This window comes from Cebidichthys violaceus, unplaced genomic scaffold (assembly GCF_023349555.1).
Source record: "Cebidichthys violaceus isolate CVI_PGR_0920_01 unplaced genomic scaffold, fCebVio1.0.p SCAF_75, whole genome shotgun sequence".
NCBI classification, from domain to species: domain Eukaryota; kingdom Metazoa; phylum Chordata; class Actinopteri; order Perciformes; family Stichaeidae; genus Cebidichthys; species Cebidichthys violaceus.
Window position 1 is genome coordinate 757,242 of NW_027176959.1, and position 19,284 is coordinate 776,525.

The 19,284-nt window shown below is 43.1% G+C and overlaps 1 protein-coding gene across 3 annotated transcripts in view; it reads left to right on the plus strand.

The window, feature by feature from the left end:
- Positions 1 to 367: 367 nt before the first annotated feature.
- The window catches only part of kat7b (K(lysine) acetyltransferase 7b), a 19,319-nt gene continuing 402 nt past the window's right edge, over positions 368 to 19,284 (plus strand). The window contains exons 1-15 of one of the 3 annotated variants that reach the window (XM_068737022.1): positions 368 to 566; positions 2,368 to 2,512; positions 4,437 to 4,664; positions 7,788 to 8,072; positions 8,180 to 8,262; positions 8,756 to 8,842; positions 10,165 to 10,263; positions 10,354 to 10,464; positions 11,337 to 11,528; positions 12,808 to 12,897; positions 13,372 to 13,512; positions 13,792 to 13,885; positions 14,278 to 14,424; positions 17,791 to 17,897; positions 18,107 to 19,284. The exon at positions 18,107 to 19,284 is cut by the window's right edge and continues 402 nt beyond it. In XM_068737022.1, the coding sequence (XP_068593123.1) occupies positions 552 to 566; positions 2,368 to 2,512; positions 4,437 to 4,664; positions 7,788 to 8,072; positions 8,180 to 8,262; positions 8,756 to 8,842; positions 10,165 to 10,263; positions 10,354 to 10,464; positions 11,337 to 11,528; positions 12,808 to 12,897; positions 13,372 to 13,512; positions 13,792 to 13,885; positions 14,278 to 14,424; positions 17,791 to 17,897; positions 18,107 to 18,205 (1,923 nt within the window). In that variant the 5' untranslated portion in view covers positions 368 to 551 and the 3' untranslated portion in view covers positions 18,206 to 19,284. The remainder of the gene's footprint in view (positions 567 to 2,367; positions 2,513 to 4,436; positions 4,665 to 7,787; positions 8,073 to 8,179; positions 8,263 to 8,755; positions 8,843 to 10,164; positions 10,264 to 10,353; positions 10,465 to 11,336; positions 11,529 to 12,807; positions 12,898 to 13,371; positions 13,513 to 13,791; positions 13,886 to 14,277; positions 14,425 to 17,790; positions 17,898 to 18,106) is intronic. The other 2 variants (XM_068737024.1, XM_068737023.1) reach the window with 2 other exon arrangements.

Genomic DNA, 19,284 nt, shown 5'->3' on the forward strand with positions numbered 1-19,284 from the left:
CAGGGTTCGTTTATTAGACTGGATAAGCGAACAACGTAATGTGTGAGTGTGTGTGTGTTTGTAAGCTACCGAGATCTATTTAAAATACATATTTTAGATTTAAAATTGTGTTAAAACACTAGTTGTGTTTTAGCAGGTGGTTCCGCTCTGTGCTACGTGACACGTTTGATTCGTTTTAAAGAACGGTTGTAATTACTGTGAGCAGCTAATTGTATAACAGTTTAGTAACAGACCTATAATAACTGTTTGTCAACTTTAAATTTTAGAAATTGTAGATACTTTACAACTCTTGTCATTATATGTTGAATCAAAGGACCACCGCAGCTTCGTATTCCACACGGAGGCATTTTGTCAACGGACCCGAAAAACGAACGAGTTTGCGCTGTACTCACAAGGAAGTGCGGACAAATTGGTGCGCCTTTTTCAGCTGAGTTGGCTCATATCAAAAGCTGGTGATTTGTTGTTCGTATCATTTATACAAGCTGAAATAAATTGTCCCCAGAGTAGGGAGTAGTAACCGGCCACAGGCGACACACGTAACACCTTTGAGAATGCCCCGGAGAAAGGTAAGACAGCTGTTTGCAGCCGTTAGGCTGCAGATCGGACACACAACAACACAACGTCACAGTTCATGTCAGCCAAACATCTAACTGTGTGGGAACACCTCCGACCGCATGTGAGCTGAAACGCGATTCTACAAGTCGCCATTAATAAGTTGTGGGTGTGTGTTGAATGCGGACGTTTGCAGAGTCACTCGACTGAGCTATCACAGTCTTGTGTTGATGCTAAAAGCTACGCTAGCTAATGTTTGTTGCTGAGTTGCTAGAATGTGTTGCAGTGTATTAAGCGTCACTTCCTCGTGGTGTAGTGAGAAGAGCTTTGAACATTTGGCCTTTACGAGATTTGGTCAGATTTCTACCAGCTGGCGGAGAGCATGGAGGTGCTGACCTCCGTTCGTGTCAATAACGGCCGCTTTAACTGTTGGAAAAGGAACAGGCTGTCCTTTGAGTACGAGGATGGAAACGAAGCGTCCGCACCAAAACAACGCTGTCATTGGACAGAATCTGGACAAGCGTTGCGTTCATTGGTCCGACTCTCTCAAACCCCGCCTCCTCTTTAATGTGATTGGCCGTATGTAAATGAGGTCCTCAGTTTCTTGTTGTGAAGTTGTCAAACGCGCTTAACGTCGAATGTGCGCTGTGGTCCACGCTGTAGTGTAGAATCTTTTTCATTTGTATATTGTTTGTTACTGTCTTCTAATGCTATTAAAATGTAGTTTTATTTTTTAATACAATTAAGTAGTAGACAATTAATAGACAAGTAGCCTATAAGTAAACTTATAATGTTTACTTATTTTGCACAATTGACATCTGTGAGTAGCTTTAATATCATTTTGATTCATGGTGTAGCTTTTCTAAATTTGACTTTTTTTCTGTAACATACTTTACCCCGTGTGCATCAATAAAAGGTTATCATATCCTATTCATATATTTTCTTGGGTGGCCCTGTGTAAAATCAATGTGTAATATGTAATAATTAGTAAAATAAATAAATGATTGTGAACTAAATATTAAGCGCAACGAATAAAATACAGAAGAATATACACATTATTATTGCACCACATTCATTCATATTAAACAATTGTGGGTTGACTAGTCCTATAACATCACATTTTGGTTATTATTTCAAAGGGTACAAAATGTTTTTTTTTTTCTTCATATCAATGCAAATGACATGTTGGCTAGTGCTCGAGTCCTCTTGCCCCACCCCCACCCTGCCGGATTTTTGTGTCTCTGGTGGGGTGAGGTGAGCATCACCCCATTCATTCCGTGTGGCAGGCACATAGGCAGCCTGCACACGACAAATTATGCAGAGACACAAGTTCATGGGACGTTTCATTAGTTCATTTGTCTTTGCCGAGTTGTTGGGCGTTTTTTTTGTTTGTTGGTAAATGTCTTCTAGTCCACTTAATTGACTACAAACTGGAGATTCACGCGGAAGGTGCACTCAGGCGTTGTGGCAAACTGGGGTTGGTACAATTGATGCGATCACCGTGATTCGGCTTGTACTCGTGCTGATGGCGATTAGCCTTATTTTGAGTATTTATTGACCATAAAGTCCATCGTGGCAAGAGGGGGCTCAGAGCCGGAGGAGATGTGGAGGGGGTGATGCTCCTCCCCCAGCATGGGATCCTTGCTGAATTACCCGATGGTAAAATAAAACAAACAGACAACAACAAACACACACAAAGCTTTGCTAACATCAGTCTCACAGAATTTTGCTAACTCGTCTGATACTTATTTTTGGTGACAGTCCCGACTTTTGACTTAAATCACGCTGATAGTTGATGAACGTTGTCGTTTGCAGAGGACCGCCGGCAGCAGCTCGGACGGGACGGAGGACTCGGATTTTTCCGCCGATCTCGAGCACGCGGAAGCTTCCGAGAGCGTGCACAGGCGCAGTAGCACGCGCCTGACTCGCGCTTCACTGCGCCTCAGCCGCAGCTCACAAGGTAAACGTTTCAAGTTTTTTTTTTTTTTTTTTTAAATAGACCAATATAGGAAGAACAAAAAATATATATTATTAACTAATTCCATGTATTCATATTTAATAGGTAAGAACAATAGGAAGGTAGGGATGATACATTGTGGAATAAGAGACAACATGAGGGTCTTTTAAAGCACTGAAAGGAATTCTTAAATGCAGTTTGTAGGTTAGCATCAGTGAGCTACATGCTAACGTGTCAGCTCTATCAAAATAGTTCTTATAGCTCATACACTATGCATGGAGTGTTGAAGTAATTGCTTGGGTCGGTTGTAATTTCAATTTCAGTTAGTTTTAATTAGTTAGTTTCGCTTTTAGCCATGTGTTGACTGGCTTAGCATAGCATTCCACTGTTAACATTGCATTGGGTCTAACTGCTGCACTGTAACACATTATAAACCTTACATTTTAACTTCAAAGTGACACCCATGCAACATGGTTGTAACTTTTTGTTAAAAGCCTAATTTAATAACACCAGTATTTTCTTCCCTTGGACTTTAGAAAGTTAGAAGTGTGTGTGTGTGTGTGTGTGTGTGTATATATATATATATATATATATATATATATATATATATATATATTTTGGCCAGTTTTCCTGGTTGGTTTTAATTAAATCCATTTATTATAACACAGTTTTGTTTTCTGCTTTTTATTTGTAGTGAATTTTTTGTGGTTATGTTCTTCATTTCATACACATTTAATCATATGTATTTATTACAGAGCCAGACATTTACAGTATAATTTCATTTACGTGTCATTTGAATGAGGGAGGATGTTTTCGTTCAGGGACCACGGGCAGACTTCAACCCCCCCCACTTCAACAGTGTCTATCAACCCACACACACACACACACACACACACACACACACACACACACACATAGACACTACCCCTACCCCCTGTGTGACCTCTTTCCGCTGTGGCTGCCGGGGGGTTTACAGCGGGGGAATAAAAGGCGACACTGTTTCCTCTGCTTATTGTTACTGAGAGGAGTTGGCTACGCTGTCCTCGTCCCTGTAGAGGCTTAATAAAGAGCACAGAGGCTGTTTTTTTTCTCAAAAAGAAGCGTATTCAAAGGTTCAGTCTTCCTTTCTGCGACGGGATTAATCTCTTCTTTATCATTGAGGCCATTTGCAACAAGTATCTCTGTCTTCTTCTTACCATTTTGTTTTGCTTGCAGTTAGTCCGTTACAGACTGCTCAGGTTTAAATGAATCAATCTAGAAATTATGAAACTTTTAAGGCAGTTAAGTCGATTGTCAACTTAAGTTTTTGCTGCAATTTTTTCTGATAAGTTTCCAGGTAGACGATTAAGAGTCATTATCATCTAATCTGCTGATTATTTTCTTGATTAATCTTTGCTGACATGATGAAACCCCTAATTATCTAAAACCCAAATATACTCATTTGACTGTTACATGAGACGAGGAGTAGCAGAATCTGAATCCTGTTTATTGGAAAGTAGGTTTTCACATACAAGACATTTGCATTGGTGCATAACATAAACACAGTAAGAGAAAATTTAAATAAAAGTAAATGCAAGTATTGCAAACATCAAGAGACGTAAATATAAAAGAACATTACAATCAAAATATGTATATATGTACAATATATGTGAATTCAAATCAAAGAGCTGAGCAGTTTATTGAAGTTGTAGTAGCAAATCCTCACAATTTTTAACTTAAATGATCAATTAATCATCAAAATAGTTGTCAATTAAAAGCCCACTAAAATTGTAGGCAACTAAAAGTAGCAATACTGCAAAGGGAAATAAATGTGAAGAAACATTAACAGTAAGATGCATCCACATTACATTTCTAAGTGTATTAATATTGAATCGGTATATTAATGTTGTAGGTAGTATCTAAAACCAAGTGATCTCTTCTCTTCTAGATAACTGCAGCTCATTACGGAGCAGCTCTCCTGCGGCCACTGGTCCAGACGAAGGCCTGGATTCAGCGGCAGAGTCGGCGGCGGCGGCGGCGGCGGCAGCAGTGGCAGCGTCCGTCTTCTCCTCCGGGCGCAGGATCACACGCAGCCAGCAGGGGGCGACAAACACCGCGGCCAAAAAATACCCACTGCGCCAGAGCAGGTCGTCTGGCTCAGATACCGAGGCTAATGGTGAGCCCGGTAGTGTTTCCCGTATGTCTTAGATATTACACCTATACATGCCGTTAAAGGGATACTTTCAACCTTTTCCATTAAAAGTTGAAACGGAGGCACAGAAGAAGGAAGAAGAGATGAAAAGAGGAGGGGGTGGAAGTTAGGCAGTAAAGTCAGAGAGGAGTGCGAGGGCGTTAGGGAAAGACTGATGAGTAGATGAAGGGGTTATAAAAGGAAGCTGGAAGAGGAGAGAAGGAATGAGGTGAAGATGAAGGGTGGAAGGAGGAAGAAGAGCGTCTTATCTGCGTGGTTCATTCAGTGCCATTCAGCTAATGCCACGAGCCCCGTCTGTGATCACAGTGTGTTCCCGATTTATAATGAAGACGAACGTGTCTCCGTACATATCGTGACCTTGTGTTTTCTGTCGCTGGGATAATTGAATTACCTCACGGGGAAACCAGGATCTGTTGTCTAACTTCACACGCTGTAGGAGCTGCTGATCTGCACCCATTAAAAGAGATGTGTCAGCGCCTTCGATTGGTTGGTTGTTCAACTATATCGTTTGGTGCCTCAACAGGGAGTCAAACAGCAAAACGATATTAAGAGCAAGTTTATTTGTATAGCACATTTCAACAAGGGAATTCAAAGTGCTTCACGTAAAAGCATTAAAACATAAGGAAAAAGAAAAGGAGATTTAAAAAACAATTAAGAACATTCATTGAAACACTAAAAAGCAGTGTAAGAAATACAATACAGTAGTAAAATGCAGGAGTTTGATTAATATCCTTGAATGTGGTTCAATTAAAGGCAGCAGCAAACAGAGAAGTCTTCAGTCTTGATTTAAAGGAGCTGAGGGTCTCAGCAGACCTGCAGCTTTCTGGGACTTTGTTCCAGATATGTGGAGCAGAGAACTATAAAATTCTCATCAAGATTTCTGTGAGAATAAAAGATACTGTTGATGCTTGCAAATTCAAATCTTAGATGCCAGTTTACAAACGTTAGACAAATTAAAAACGTCACAAGATCTAAAACGGACCCTTGTGGAACACCAGATTTTATGGCTAATTCCTCCATAGGTGACAAATTGACATAGACCATGAAGATTTTTGGATTCTGTAATGGAGTGAGACCTCTGCTCGCAGGAGGCCGCGGACCTCTCGCTCTTTCGTTGTTGTTTGAGCAACGAAGTCACGCTAAGAAAAATCAGCTGGATCCGGCTTACAATGAAAAAGTATTTATAATTCACAAATGCTAAAAAAACAATTACAAACTGAATTACTCTGTCGACAGTAAGGAATCGCAAAACCGAGTTCAAACACTCCCCCCCTAACCGGCCAACAAACGCCAGTTTACAGTAAAGAAGATCGCCAAGAACTGAATAACGTCTCTCCGAACAATGTTTTTATACCCAAAAGTCAACGGTTTACATTCAAAATCTAGTAACAACTTCAGTGGCTGGCTAAAATTCAATTGTCTCCTCCTGGCCTCAGACAATGCTCTCCATTGGTCCACATGATGATCCTGGTAATGTCCGTTGGTCCACCTCCTCCTAAAAGCTCCGTCCATCCGACCCCCGCTTGACCACCGTCCTGTCTCCCGCGGCGCCGATTCACCTCCGACCCATCACATCTCCATATATGGTCATGAAAAACTCTGAAACTCTCGCCCTTCCTCTCCTTGCCCTCTCTCTACTCTAAACTACTATACTTCTAGTCTAATACATTCAATTGATTAAGATTGTGTGGTTTAACACTTTTGTAAGTAATATATACCATCCTTTACAAGTGAATATACTGTAAAGCTATTATACATTTCATAAGTGAATATTTTGTGAACATATGATATTTTATACTTTCTTTAGGTGTGCTTTAAATCAAACTATTGTACTTCTAAACTTAAATTCCTCACAATTGTCGGATAGGAGTGCTGCAGGAATACCCGGAAATTAGATGGTATTTCTTGCCACTTCCGGTTCCCTCGTTTCAAAGTCGATGGGTTTTTGGTTAGATTCAGCAGAATATCTGGGTTTGTCATATTTGCATGTGGTATTGGGAAAGATGTTTCAGGGTTTAACACAAATTTCAAGACGTTGTTTAGCATTATTGGCAGAGGTTTGCAATCTCTGGAGTTAAAAGAAATCGCCCGAAAACTACAATGTGACGAGGAAAAATAGGAGAGGAGAGGGGCTTCTATGTGTCCCCTTCACCTGTCAGCCTTACTGCAGCAGAAGACGGGTGTTTGGTCTTCTGCTGCAGTAACATCAGTCTTTACTATTGGATTTCTCTGCTGGCTGCCACTGCTGGTCACATTTGCAGCCTACAGAGAAATCCCTTTAGATAGATTTGCGGTAAAAGATTGAAAAATGATAAAACAATTGTACTCGTTGGCATTTTTTCCTGTTAGTGCTTTTGTTTCTGTACCGCTGTTTTCCAACCCACAGTGGTTGTATTTACTCCAGCACTTGCTGGGCTGCATGAACGCTCTAATGTTATTGAACATTCTGTGTTGTTGGTGCTGGGATAACGTTCTCGCTGGGGAAGCCGTAAAAATGCTTTATCTACCTCCAACCAAGGCTTTGAAATGAGATCATTAGGGTTCAGTGGGATACAGTTTTGTGTCTTTGGAAGTAGGTTTGGATGAGGTGCTTATCCATAGTGAGTGTATTAACTACAATAGCTGTCGGTCAACACCCCCCTCCAGTTTGGAGAAACAGACAGTAGCACCAGCACAGGAGAAAAGCAATGTGCTGCTGTGGACGGTTGCATTATTTTAACCACCTAAAAACATCAATATCAGTATAAGTGTACGCTATATTTAGAATATTTCCACTTCTCTACCTTGCCGACAGACAGTCCTTTCTGACGGGGAACTGAAGCCTCTTCAAAGTCACCAGACTCCTTTGACAAATACAGTAATTTTGCGTTGCAGAACTCTGGAGTTGCTGGTCTACATCTGCCTCCATTGATTATTTTTTGTGACTTTTGTTCCTTGCTGTAAAGGGCTGTCCAACAGTAACGTGAGGCAGTCAAATGAGAATACGAAACGTTGTGCACTTGTCATTTACAGTTTAAAAACCACAGATTTATGCAGAGGTCAGCGTCCTTGCGATCATTCCCTCTCTTTTGTCCCCGATTGGCTCAGCAGACCTGAAGCAGGGGGCGGACCGGGACGAGACCCCTCCCCGCACCCCGACGGGTAACGCCCCGTCCTCGGAGTCCGACATCGACGTTTCCAGCCCCAGCAACGACCTTGTGTCGTCCAGCAACGACATTGTAGTGTCGCAAGAGGAGGACGAGAGATTGGCCAAAGAGCTGTCGCTCAAAGAGGCCGCCGCCCACGACCTCTCCCACCGGCCCAAACGACGGCGCTTCCACGAGAGCTACAACTTCAACATGAAGTGTCCCACGCCTGGGTGCAACTCATTGGGTGAGGGCACAAACACCGCAACGTTTGGTTTTTATTGGACCAGACGTCCCGCTACCACCCACCAACCCTTAGCTCTCCGTACATCTCTCCCCCTTTCTCTCTCTCAGGTCATCTAACGGGGAGGCATGAGAGACATTTCTCCATATCGGGATGTCCTCTCTACCACAATCTCTCTGCTGATGAATGCAAGGTACACACACACACACACACACACACACACACACACACACACACACACACACACACTTACGCACAAAGACATATCCACAGGGACTCCAGGGTAAGAAGTAGGTGTAAAAACCATGACGTTGAAAGCTATTTTAAAACAGAAAAATATTCCACTGGAAGCTCTGATCATTTCATGTATTTTCTGTTATCTTCCTTTTTTATCATTTTTTTTTTGTCACGTTTCTGACAACATCTGTAAAACATTTTTTTTCTGCTACTTTGGTGCTTTTATGATATTACTCACTAGTCAAACCAAGTTTCCTCTGTGGAAAATATCTCAGCCATCGCACTGCGGCCGAGTGTCCAGTGGACGAAACCAACAGACTTAAATCCAAGTTGTCAAGCTGCGAAGCTTCCAGGAACACGGAGGGGGTTGGCGCAATTTATTTTTCTTTCCCCGCTGTGGGGGTTGTTGTGAGTCGTTGGTGGCAGACACAGTGTTGATGTTTTGTTAGGGCAAGGCATCGACGCGCGACAAACAGGCCGAGGAAAGGACGTTGTCACACCGCCAGGACGAGAATAGACACTCCACAAGAAACCAGGTAACGCACACACATACACACTCACACCCACACATATAGATATAAACAGCAAATGCATCTGACAGGTCGAACAAACGGTGACACATGCTCACACCTAAAACAGAGAGATACATGTACACATATATGTTATTGTAAGGGTGAGAGAAATTCCCACACACCGGGAATTACTCTATAAGCAGTAATACCTCAGGTCTGAGATCACACTGATTCCTCGGTGGAGCAGCGTCAGAGGCAAAGTGACGAAGAGCTGCTGTTTTGCTGTTTGGTTGAGTCACAGTGAGTGTGAAGTGACGCTTCCTGGTTCTGATGTCATTCCTTAGTTCATTTGACAGGGACTGTGCTCATTGATCAACATGAGTCTGAGTTGTTGCAGAACACTGATTCACCCGTTTCCCCTAAACTAGAATAGAACTACATGTTTTATAAAATAGCAGGATAAAAGTAATGGCACAGTGTAACACATGGTAGTTTGCTGCAAACTATACGTAGTAAGTCAGTAGAAAAGGAAACATGCAAGGACATGAATAATATCAACTGATTTAAAACCTACTTTTTACCGGTTCTGAAGGCCGTTTGGTTTCTGGTCCAGAACTTAAAGAGTAAATTCATTTACATTTTGTTAGCCTGTGCACAGCTCATTCAACAATATGTGAAATATGAGACGATAAAGCATTCATATATGTATATAATGTACATTTATTACTGGACTTGTAGGGACAAATACAGTATCCCAAATTAACAATATTTTCATATTTCATATTTTCAAGAAAAACAAAACAGACAGATTAACAGCTGAACCTTGAGAGTATTGGAGAATGAAAACTATTGTACCATACCATACATCAATGAAGTCTTATGGGCAAGAACATGAGACAATGAACAAGACAATAATACCATGTCTCAGTCTCAGTTTCATCTACTCATAATAGGTTTACAAGAACATAGCTGTTTTGGAGTTTATTGACATTCCTATAAATCAAAAGTTATTGAAATAAAACCAGACTATTTGCCTTAATATATGGCAACCGTGAGTATAGATGACTGTATCATCAGCATATTGCTGGATCTCTTCAGACATAGGCATATCTTTTATATAAAGACTACATAGAAGTGGTCCTAGCATAGTTCCCTGCGGGACACCAATAGAGCAGTTAAAAGCAATGTACTTTTTTTTTTTGTTATTTTTTTTCCATTACATCAAGCAGTAATACAATATCAATAACACCAGTGTTAATAGAAATTGATCTATCTCAGTGCACATAATTTCTTTATACATCTCTTCCTCTTCCCTGTTTAAAGTGTTTGTGTCCGTGTGGTTTCAGGCCCCGTCAGACCGCCAGCTGCGCTACAAGGAGAAGGTGACGGAGCTGAGGAGGAAGAGGAATTCTGGCCTCAATAAGGAGCAGAAGGACAAGTACGTGGTAAGTGTGTGAGAACTGAAAGTGTTTAACCCTTTCATACACCTCCACCTCCATATTTTAAAAGTCTCTCCCCCCCCCCCCCACTTCCAGGACCACCGTCAGAGCCACGGAGCGAGCAGGGAGCCGCTGCTGGAGAACATCACCAGCGACTACGACCTCGAGCTGTTCAGGAAAGCGCAGGCACGTGCCTCGGAGGACCTTGTAAGAGAGAAAAGTCATCATCACCTCCCTCCCTTACTCTTTCCCGCTTCCCTTTGTTTTTTTTGCCCCCCCCCCCTACCTTTTTCTGCATTATTCCTCTTCTTCTCTGTTTCAGTCAGCAAACCCTCCTCTGCAGCCACAGGAGGAGTCTGAGATATTTTTGGTAGTTTGGACAATCACTTCCTGTTATTCTGTGTTTGGTTATTTTTCCTCTGCTCTGTTACTTTGTGACCCATTGAGATGAGAAGGCATTATTATCCTCCAATCGCACAGAAGGTTTTGTATGTTTCAGTTGGTTACCTACAAATGGCATGTGAATTTTCCAAATCTCACAATAGATTCAGAGTTGGCGTTTCAAGCTGCTGTTGGGTTTTCTTTAAAAACGTAAGATAGGTACACTTTCTTTGTCAAAGTAATGTTCTCATTGCACGGTAACGCCGCTTAAATTCTCTTAAATTCCTTTGCCATCGATTCAAGGCCTTAAATCATGTTTCACACTATTTAAGTCTTAAATTCAGTTTCATGGATTTTGAAAAATACTTCGGGACCAAAAGGGCACAATTCTGACCCAAATGTTATCTTCTGTTTGCCACGTCTTAAAAATCCTTGCAGTTAACATGTAAACTTAGTAAATTAGTTTCAGAGCTTCATTTTACACCTTTTCCTATTTGTTCCCCATCGTAATCTTTCTTCCTGCATCTTGTTCTTGTTTTATCGGGCTGGTTGCCTCCACTGAGGTTTTCCTACGTGTGATCTTTGGTTCACCGGATCCTCTTCCCTGAATAATCGGGATCCTTTCTTCTTTCTCTTCTCTTCTCTCCTTCCTTCTCGTCCTCTTTGTACCTTTTCTCCTCCTGTCCTGGCCTCTATAGGAGAAACTCCGGCTGGCCGGCCAGGTGTCGGAGGGCAGCAACATGATAAAGACCATCGTGTTTGGCCGCTACGAGCTGGACACGTGGTACCATTCCCCATACCCAGAGGAATACGCCCGCCTGGGGAGGCTCTACATGTGCGAGTTCTGCCTCAAGTACATGAAGAGCCAGACCATTCTGCGGCGGCACATGGTGAGGCAGCTTTTTCTGCGGAGCGTCTTGAGGTCCTTTGAAATCAGAGAATGGCTGTGTCTGAAATCTATCTCATGCACCTTTTTTACTAACAATCCCACAATGCAATGTGTCTTGAAACCGTACTTGCAATTCCTCCTGGTCACCCATGTCCAATGTCAGATTAATACAGAGTGGGGCTGATACAACACAGCAAACTTCTGAACCCTTCGTCTTTGTCTTGTAATTTTGCTAGTTTATGCATACTGTACTTTCACAAACTTCTTGGTTTTGGCAACTTTTACCGTAATCCAATTCCATTTTGCATTTATGTTGTAAAAGTCTTTAATTCAGTGTTTTTAGACCTGCAGATACACTGTTTTTAGTAGTATTTTTTGGTATTGTGACAACACTAGTCTCATGTCTGGCAACCATGCAGTATATATAATGTGTCCGGCGGTTCTTTGAAGTTTCAATGGTCTTTTCACTGTGGAGATGATGCGTCGTTAGAAAAAGTGGATACAGAAATTGCATTCTTCTGTTTCAGTATTTCCTTGATAATTGTCTATCCTTATCCCACATTTCAATAATAAGGCTGAAGAAACACGAGCAAATACTGCAAATTCTGCCTGCTGAGGTTAGGGAGCGGTACTTCATCGTAGCTGAAATGTCTCTGATCGCTTGAAGATTGAAGCTTCCAGTCAGTGATGTTGAAGCATCAAAGTGAAAATGGACTGTGGCACGAAATGAGTCTGGGCCTTAGTTCCAACCATAACCTTACTATCTCGACGCCGGAGGCAACTCATAATTGTATTCCTAGACCATGCAGACTCTATTTAGATAGCCTGTATAACTTTGCCCTCTTCATGCAGTTCACACCGTTTTTTTTATATTGGAGTGAGAGAAGCGAAAAGAGGACCTTTAACCGGAGCGGGAGCTCTGCTGAACTTCATGGTTTGGAGCTCGGATGTCAAACAAATGTATGGCCACAACACTGTTTGTAGTAGACTGTGGCCATTATTGAAATGAGAATTAGAATTTGAAATATCAATTAAGAACGGTCCACTGGGATTAAAAAGATTCACTATCATGGTTTAAAGGGACGCTTACAGGTTTATCTAAGATGAGGGCAGTTTATCAAACAGGGAGGATCTAGTGTAGTCAGAATATCTCTGGCTCTGTTCTTTGATTCTTTTCCTAAATCCAGAATGAGCACCACGCGAAACTAAAAGTAAAATGTTTTGCTAACTTCTATGTAAACTAACTTGCGCTGCTTTTTTCTCATCTCTGTCGCGGAAAGGCCAAGTGTGTGTGGAAGCATCCTCCAGGTGACGAGATCTACAGGAAGGGGAACATCTCTGTCTTTGAGGTGGACGGAAAGAAGAACAAGGTAAAAGGAAGGCCCGGCTATCGTTGGGCATCACGCGAGACCATTTTTCCTATTCTTATCGTAAGCTTTTCTTACTTTTTTCGCTGAGGTTTTCTTGTCCCAAGTCGGACTGACCGAACTCTTTACAAACGCGTCACAATTACTCGTGTCAGGGCGAACTGTTCTGCTTCGTTACGACATAACACATGTAGCCATCGCAGTGGTCTTATTAGGAGACTAGAAACAATTAGAAAATATCAATCCCTTCAAGGTGTTCCTGTTTAAATTCTTAAGTCAAACAAGGGTTTTTCCCGCTGTAGTGAAAGGCAATCCGTCTGGATCACTTGTGAATTTCATTCATACTTAAAAGTACGACCTCTGTCTCTGGACTCTCTGACCTGTTGTGCCTGAATCATACCTAATGATCTGTCTGTGTGAGACTAGCCAGCTGTGTTCCCTGTAAACTTTGATAAATTGCACCGCTCTCGCTCACAGATCTACTGCCAGAACTTGTGTCTGCTGGCGAAGCTCTTCCTGGACCACAAGACTCTGTATTACGATGTAGAACCTTTCCTCTTCTATGTCATGACCGAAGCTGACAACACAGGGTGCCATCTAGTCGGATACTTCTCCAAGGTAACTTGGGAGACACGGATTACTTTCACAACAAGTGTCCAGTGTTTACCAGAGAAAAGAAACTAGCTTAAGTGAATATGCACAGCCAAAATGAGATCGGTAAAAGTAAAGATCAGATCAGATTTTTTCCGCCATGAAATATATCCTCTGCCTGTGTAAATATGTAAATATCAGCTCAAAATATCAACTTCCTCAGATTCCAAATTATTAGTACGGATATCGGCCCCTGAAAAAGCCATTTCAGCCAAACCTGTTTACGGATTTATTCTCCCTCTGCAGGAGAAGAACTCTTTCCTCAACTACAACGTGTCCTGTATTCTCACCATGCCGCAGTACATGAGGCAGGGCTACGGCAAGATGCTCATAGACTTCAGTGAGTGCAGACGCCCAGTGTGTGTATTCCTCTTTGTGTGTTCTTGCGTGCGTGCGCGTGTGTGTGTGTGTGTGTGTGTGTGTGTGTGTGTGTGTGTGTGTGTGTGTGTGTGTGTGTGTGTGTGTGTGTGTGTGTGTGTGTGTGTCTTTGCCTCATAAACTTTAAACACAGGCTAAGGGATTCTGCACAGCACAATAACACCAGATATAGGAGGCTGTCTGGAACTGTCCCTTCCGAGGATACTGTAGCACACTCTTGTTTTTTGGCTATTACATGCATTAATTCATCTACTGCATTTTTTCTGTATCCTTATTACATTTCCTCAGTGGGAGATAGGAATGCTTGAGGAGTGTTGCCAACAAAAAATGCTCTTTCTAATCTCCCCTTTTAAGGTTACCTGTTGTCCAAAGTGGAGGAGAAGGTGGGCTCACCTGAGCGCCCCCTGTCTGACCTGGGCCTCATCAGCTACCGGAGTTACTGGAAGGAGGTGCTGCTGCGCTACCTGAACAACTTTCAGGGCAAAGAGATCTCCATCAAAGGTCAGAGCTGGACCGCACTCTCCGAAGTTCTGGCAAGAGATAGGGGAAAACCTAGGGGAGAGGAAAGATGGGCAGTGGGGATTTAAGACCGTGTGTGTGTGTGTGTGTGTGTGTGTGTGTGTGTGTGTGTGTGTGTGTGTGTGTGTGTGTGTGTGTGTGTGTGTGTGTGTGTGTGTGTGTGTGTGTGAGAGAGAGAGAGAGATGTGCATTCATGCGTGTTGTCTTTAGTGAATGGACCAGAGAACACTGTAGCCACTCCAAGTCAGCGTTCAGGTGATAAATGAAGGCGGATGCACCCAAGACTTAAACTCGAGCAAAACTGGGTCATCCCAAACCCATTTTCTTTCTCCTTTCTCCTGGAATGAATACCAAATATTCATTCATTTTCACAATTTTAACCATTTAAATGCCAGTTTGTTTACATATTAAAACTGATCTTTTTATTATTTTTTTCCACAGTCTGGGATATGTCAGTGATTAGCAACAACATTGATTTTGATGCATTATGTCAATCACTGCTCCATAATATGGCAGCAGTGCCCCTAGTGGAAACCAGATGAATTGCATGTATTTGCCCCGAGTGAGAAAATGGCTCAAAATAGTAAGAACTACAGTTCTGAAGGTGCTGCTCTAGATTGAAAGCCTTATGTAATAGAATGCAGGATTTTATGCTGTAATGGCCGTGGGGTCAACATTTGTGATTATAACATTTTTGTCCTGAATGGGCCAAGTGTCTGTATTTTGGCAACACAGTTTATTATAGGAGCTGAGGTTGAAGTTCAGAAATAGAAAATAAAATGGAAAACTCACAACCTTGCCAAAATGTGTGCCAAATGTATTAGCACAGACGAAATGATTGTAAAACTGAAAAGACAAAAAATGTCCCAAGTGAGGCACGACGGTCAATGTCTGTATGCTAACATGCTCCCAGTTACATCTGTGATGTCAAGCAGGTATAATGCTCATCAACTTAGTTTAGCGTGATAGCATGCTAACATTCGCACGAAACACAAAGTACAGCTGAGGCTGATGGGAATGTCTTAAAAGTGTTGGAGGTTTGACCTGATGATGGCATTCATAAGCATTTAGTTAAGACACAATATTGCACTTAGTTTTAGATGAGTTACTGTTCAGAAATAACTGATTCACAGTAATTCAAACATCGTTTTTTATTCACGCTTAGTAGAGGTAGCAAAAGCATCAAAAAATAAATAGCCTCCGGGGTCAGACGGCAACCACGACAGTGTGACAAAGCAGCGAATAGTTCCGTGATAACACTCTGTTCCCTCTTTGTGTCCTCTTTTTCAGTAATTCCTGCATGCCATTTAGCCTTTAGGAAGATCTGTTCAACTCGTACAGAGCAACACAAATAACTCCTCTCAGTCATTTCCAGTCGACATTCAAAATGCGTACCCTCTGTGCTGCCATGATGCGACCGCTCTGCCTCCGCCATTCTCCACCACGTCTGTAGAGATTAGCGAACATGTTAAGTATTGTTTCAGTTAGTGAAGTCTGTGATCTCTGATTCTCTGGCGATGTATTAAACAAACAAGACATTACATGGCCATTAGTGAGCTTTAGAGGTGCTGGTGGGTGTTAGCTTTGGACCAAAACAAGCTAGCTGTTTCCTGTCTTCATCCTAAGCTAAGCTAACCAGCTGCTGGCCGTAGCCCGTACGTTTACTGTCAGACATGAGAGTGGTTTCAATCATCTCATTTAACTCTGGGCAATTTCCTAACTATTTCTTGAACATCGTCACTCACCCTCACTCATCACACACCAGTCCAGGTTCAAAGTGGGTCACTCGACAGAGACGGCCCTCCTTGCGGTGACAGAGTCGCTTCACGCCGCGAGAGCTAACTCTCTCTCCTCTGTCCTGATTCTCCTGGACTTGTCTGCGGCGTTTGACACTGTGAACCACCAGATCCTCCTCTCATCCCTCGAGGGGATGGGCGTCTCAGGCTCTGCACTCTCCCTGTTTGCATCCTACCTGACGGGTCGATCCTACCAGGTGACCTGGAGGGGGGCCGTGTCGGAACCACGCATGCTGACTACGGGGGTTCCGCAAGGTTCAGTTCTGGGCCCCCTTCTCTTCTCGCTCTACACAACATCTCTGGGTTCTGTTATTCGCTCGCATGACTTCTCCTACCATTGTTATGCCGATGACACCCAGCTGGTCTTGTCATTTCCCCCCGGTGACACCCAAGTGGAGACGCGCATCGCTGCGTGTTTGGCTGACATCTCGAAGTGGATGACGACACACCACCTCAAGCTCAACCTAGACAAAACTGAGCTACTGTTCCTCCCGGGGAAAGGTTGCCCGCACCGGGACCTGTCCATCGCTTATCCAGAAAGCCGCAGCTCGCCTGGTGTTCAATTGCCCCAAGTTCTCCCACACATCTACAACATCAGGAGGATTCGTCCCTTCCTGACTGACGAGACGGCGCAGGTTCTCATCCAGGCTCTTGTCATCTCCCGCCTGGACTACTGCAACTCTCTACTCGCCGGAGCCCCGGCGTCAGCCATCAGACCTCTGGAGCTTGTCCAGAAAGCCGCAGCTCGCCTGGTGTTCAATCGCCCCAAGTTCTCCCACACAACTTCCTTTCTCCGTTCTCTACACTGGCTACCTGTAAGAGCTCACATCCAGTTTAAGACTCTGGTGCTAGCCTACAGGGCAGTGAAAGGAACAGATCCTTCCTATCTCCAGGCCACGGTCAAGCCCTACACCCCCGCCCGACCACTTCGCTCTGCTGCCTCGGGGCGATTGGTCGCCCCGTCGCTCAGAGGTCCTGGCGGCCGATCGACCCGGTCACGGCTGTTTTCTGTCCTGGCCCCACAGCGGTGGAATGAACTTCCCACTGACGTCAGGACAGCGGAGTCGCTGCCCATCTTTCGGTGCAGGCTGAAAACCCACCTCTTCAGGAAGTGCTACCCTGAGCCTTCCACTTAGCACTTATTGTATTCATACTAGCTTGTTGCACTTATTGTATTCGTATTACTTATAGCACTAACTGTTTTTCTTGTTTCTGCACTGTACTTTGGCTCTGAGTTATGCTCTGCTTCATGCTCTTAGATGCTTGTTTGGAAAAGGAAATGTACTTATGACTTCTGGTGACTAGTAGTTCTTTTGATTACCAATGTTGAATGCACTTATTGTAAGTCGCTTTGCATAAAAGCGTCTGCTAAATGACTGTAATGTAATGTCACTGTGAGCATTTGAGCATACTGGTTTCAGCATTTAGCTCAAAGCACTGCTGTATACTGCCTCACAGAGCCGCTAGCATGGCTGAAGATTTAAGTCTTCTCAATCAGACAGTCCGGATCCCATCACTCTGACCTCGTCTTGTCCCACTCTTGTGTTCACAGAGATCAGTCAGGAGACGGCGGTGAACCCAGTGGATATTGTCAGCACGCTGCAATCCCTCCAGATGCTCAAGTACTGGAAGGGAAAGCACTTGGTTTTAAAGAGACAGGTAGGAAACAAAAACCATCACATTAGAAATTTGTTCCATGCTGTTCTGACCGTTTGGTAGGGAATCCCTACTTTGCCCTGCTGGTAGCTGATTGGTTGTCATTTAAGTTGAAAAGCCTCATTTCTGGCGCACTGAGGACGAGCACATTTCAGCTTCATCCCATAGCTCTACACTAGCGCAGCCGACTAAGGGGCATTTTCTCTCTGCAGGACCTTATCGACGACTGGAAGTCCAAGGAGACCAAACGCGGCAATGGAAAGACCATTGACCCCAAAGCCTTAAAATGGACACCGCCTAAAGGGACGTAGAGGAGCTTCCTTTCACACTACAAACCCAGAAACACACGTATATACACACAGACAGATCCTCCACCGCACACTGGCATGCTCACAGACCCTGAGCCTAAACCCTTCCCACACACTCTTGTACAAAACCCTTTTCAACAGCTACAGCGCCGTCAGCCACTTGTCGTGTCCGCCGCTAACTCTGGGTTCAGCAGTCACTGTCATGGAGATGGAACATGAGAACACCGGTATGATGCCTGTCCAGAGTATTTGTCTGGACATTACACAAAAATTCTTTTGTTATAAACACTTAAAAGTGAACAAAAAAACCAAACATGCATATCATTAATGTTCAATTAATGGTTGTGTTTAGAAGCAAATGAAACAAAAGTAATCTTGCAGCTTCAGATGTCCCTAAATAGTTAGTTTAGGGACAATATATTACACTACAGCCTGTTTATGTTTGGGTCATACATGTAAACAAGCGAATGCCACTCGCTATTACTAACTTAAATAGCATTAATATGTTACATCGTGCTTTTTAAGATATTTTGCTCATTTAAATAGAATTTTAATAATTTCACAAATTGTTGATTTACAATTTATTAATTGAATGTATTTTTGTACGTATTAAATATTGACCACTTTGGGGTTCCATAGAAGAGAATCAGCTATTCATAATTTCTTTATATATATATATATTCGGTTTCAGGGTCCAACCAACAGTGTGACTAAATTACAAAATAATGAGCTAAGCAGCGGCAGATGACGTCTGTCTACGTAAGATCGCCGCTGATGTCTCCTCGACCTCATTTGTTGTCTGAAAAGTGAAAGTAATTGTGCGTTGTTAGTGCACCAGGCACACCCTCTAACCCAATCTCCTGCAGCCGGTATTGAACCGGTGCTGCTTTTCATTCTGTTGTCGAGGTGGTCGACACAACGCAGGTCTGCAGCACATTGACTCATGCCTCGGCCGACACAGACCAGCTGGCTGTGATTAAACGGGGCAAGGCCTGGGCCAAAAAAAAACAAATAATGAATGAAGTTTGTAGGAATAAGAGCCCCGGCATTGATTTAATGCTCGGGTCACATGGCTAAACAGA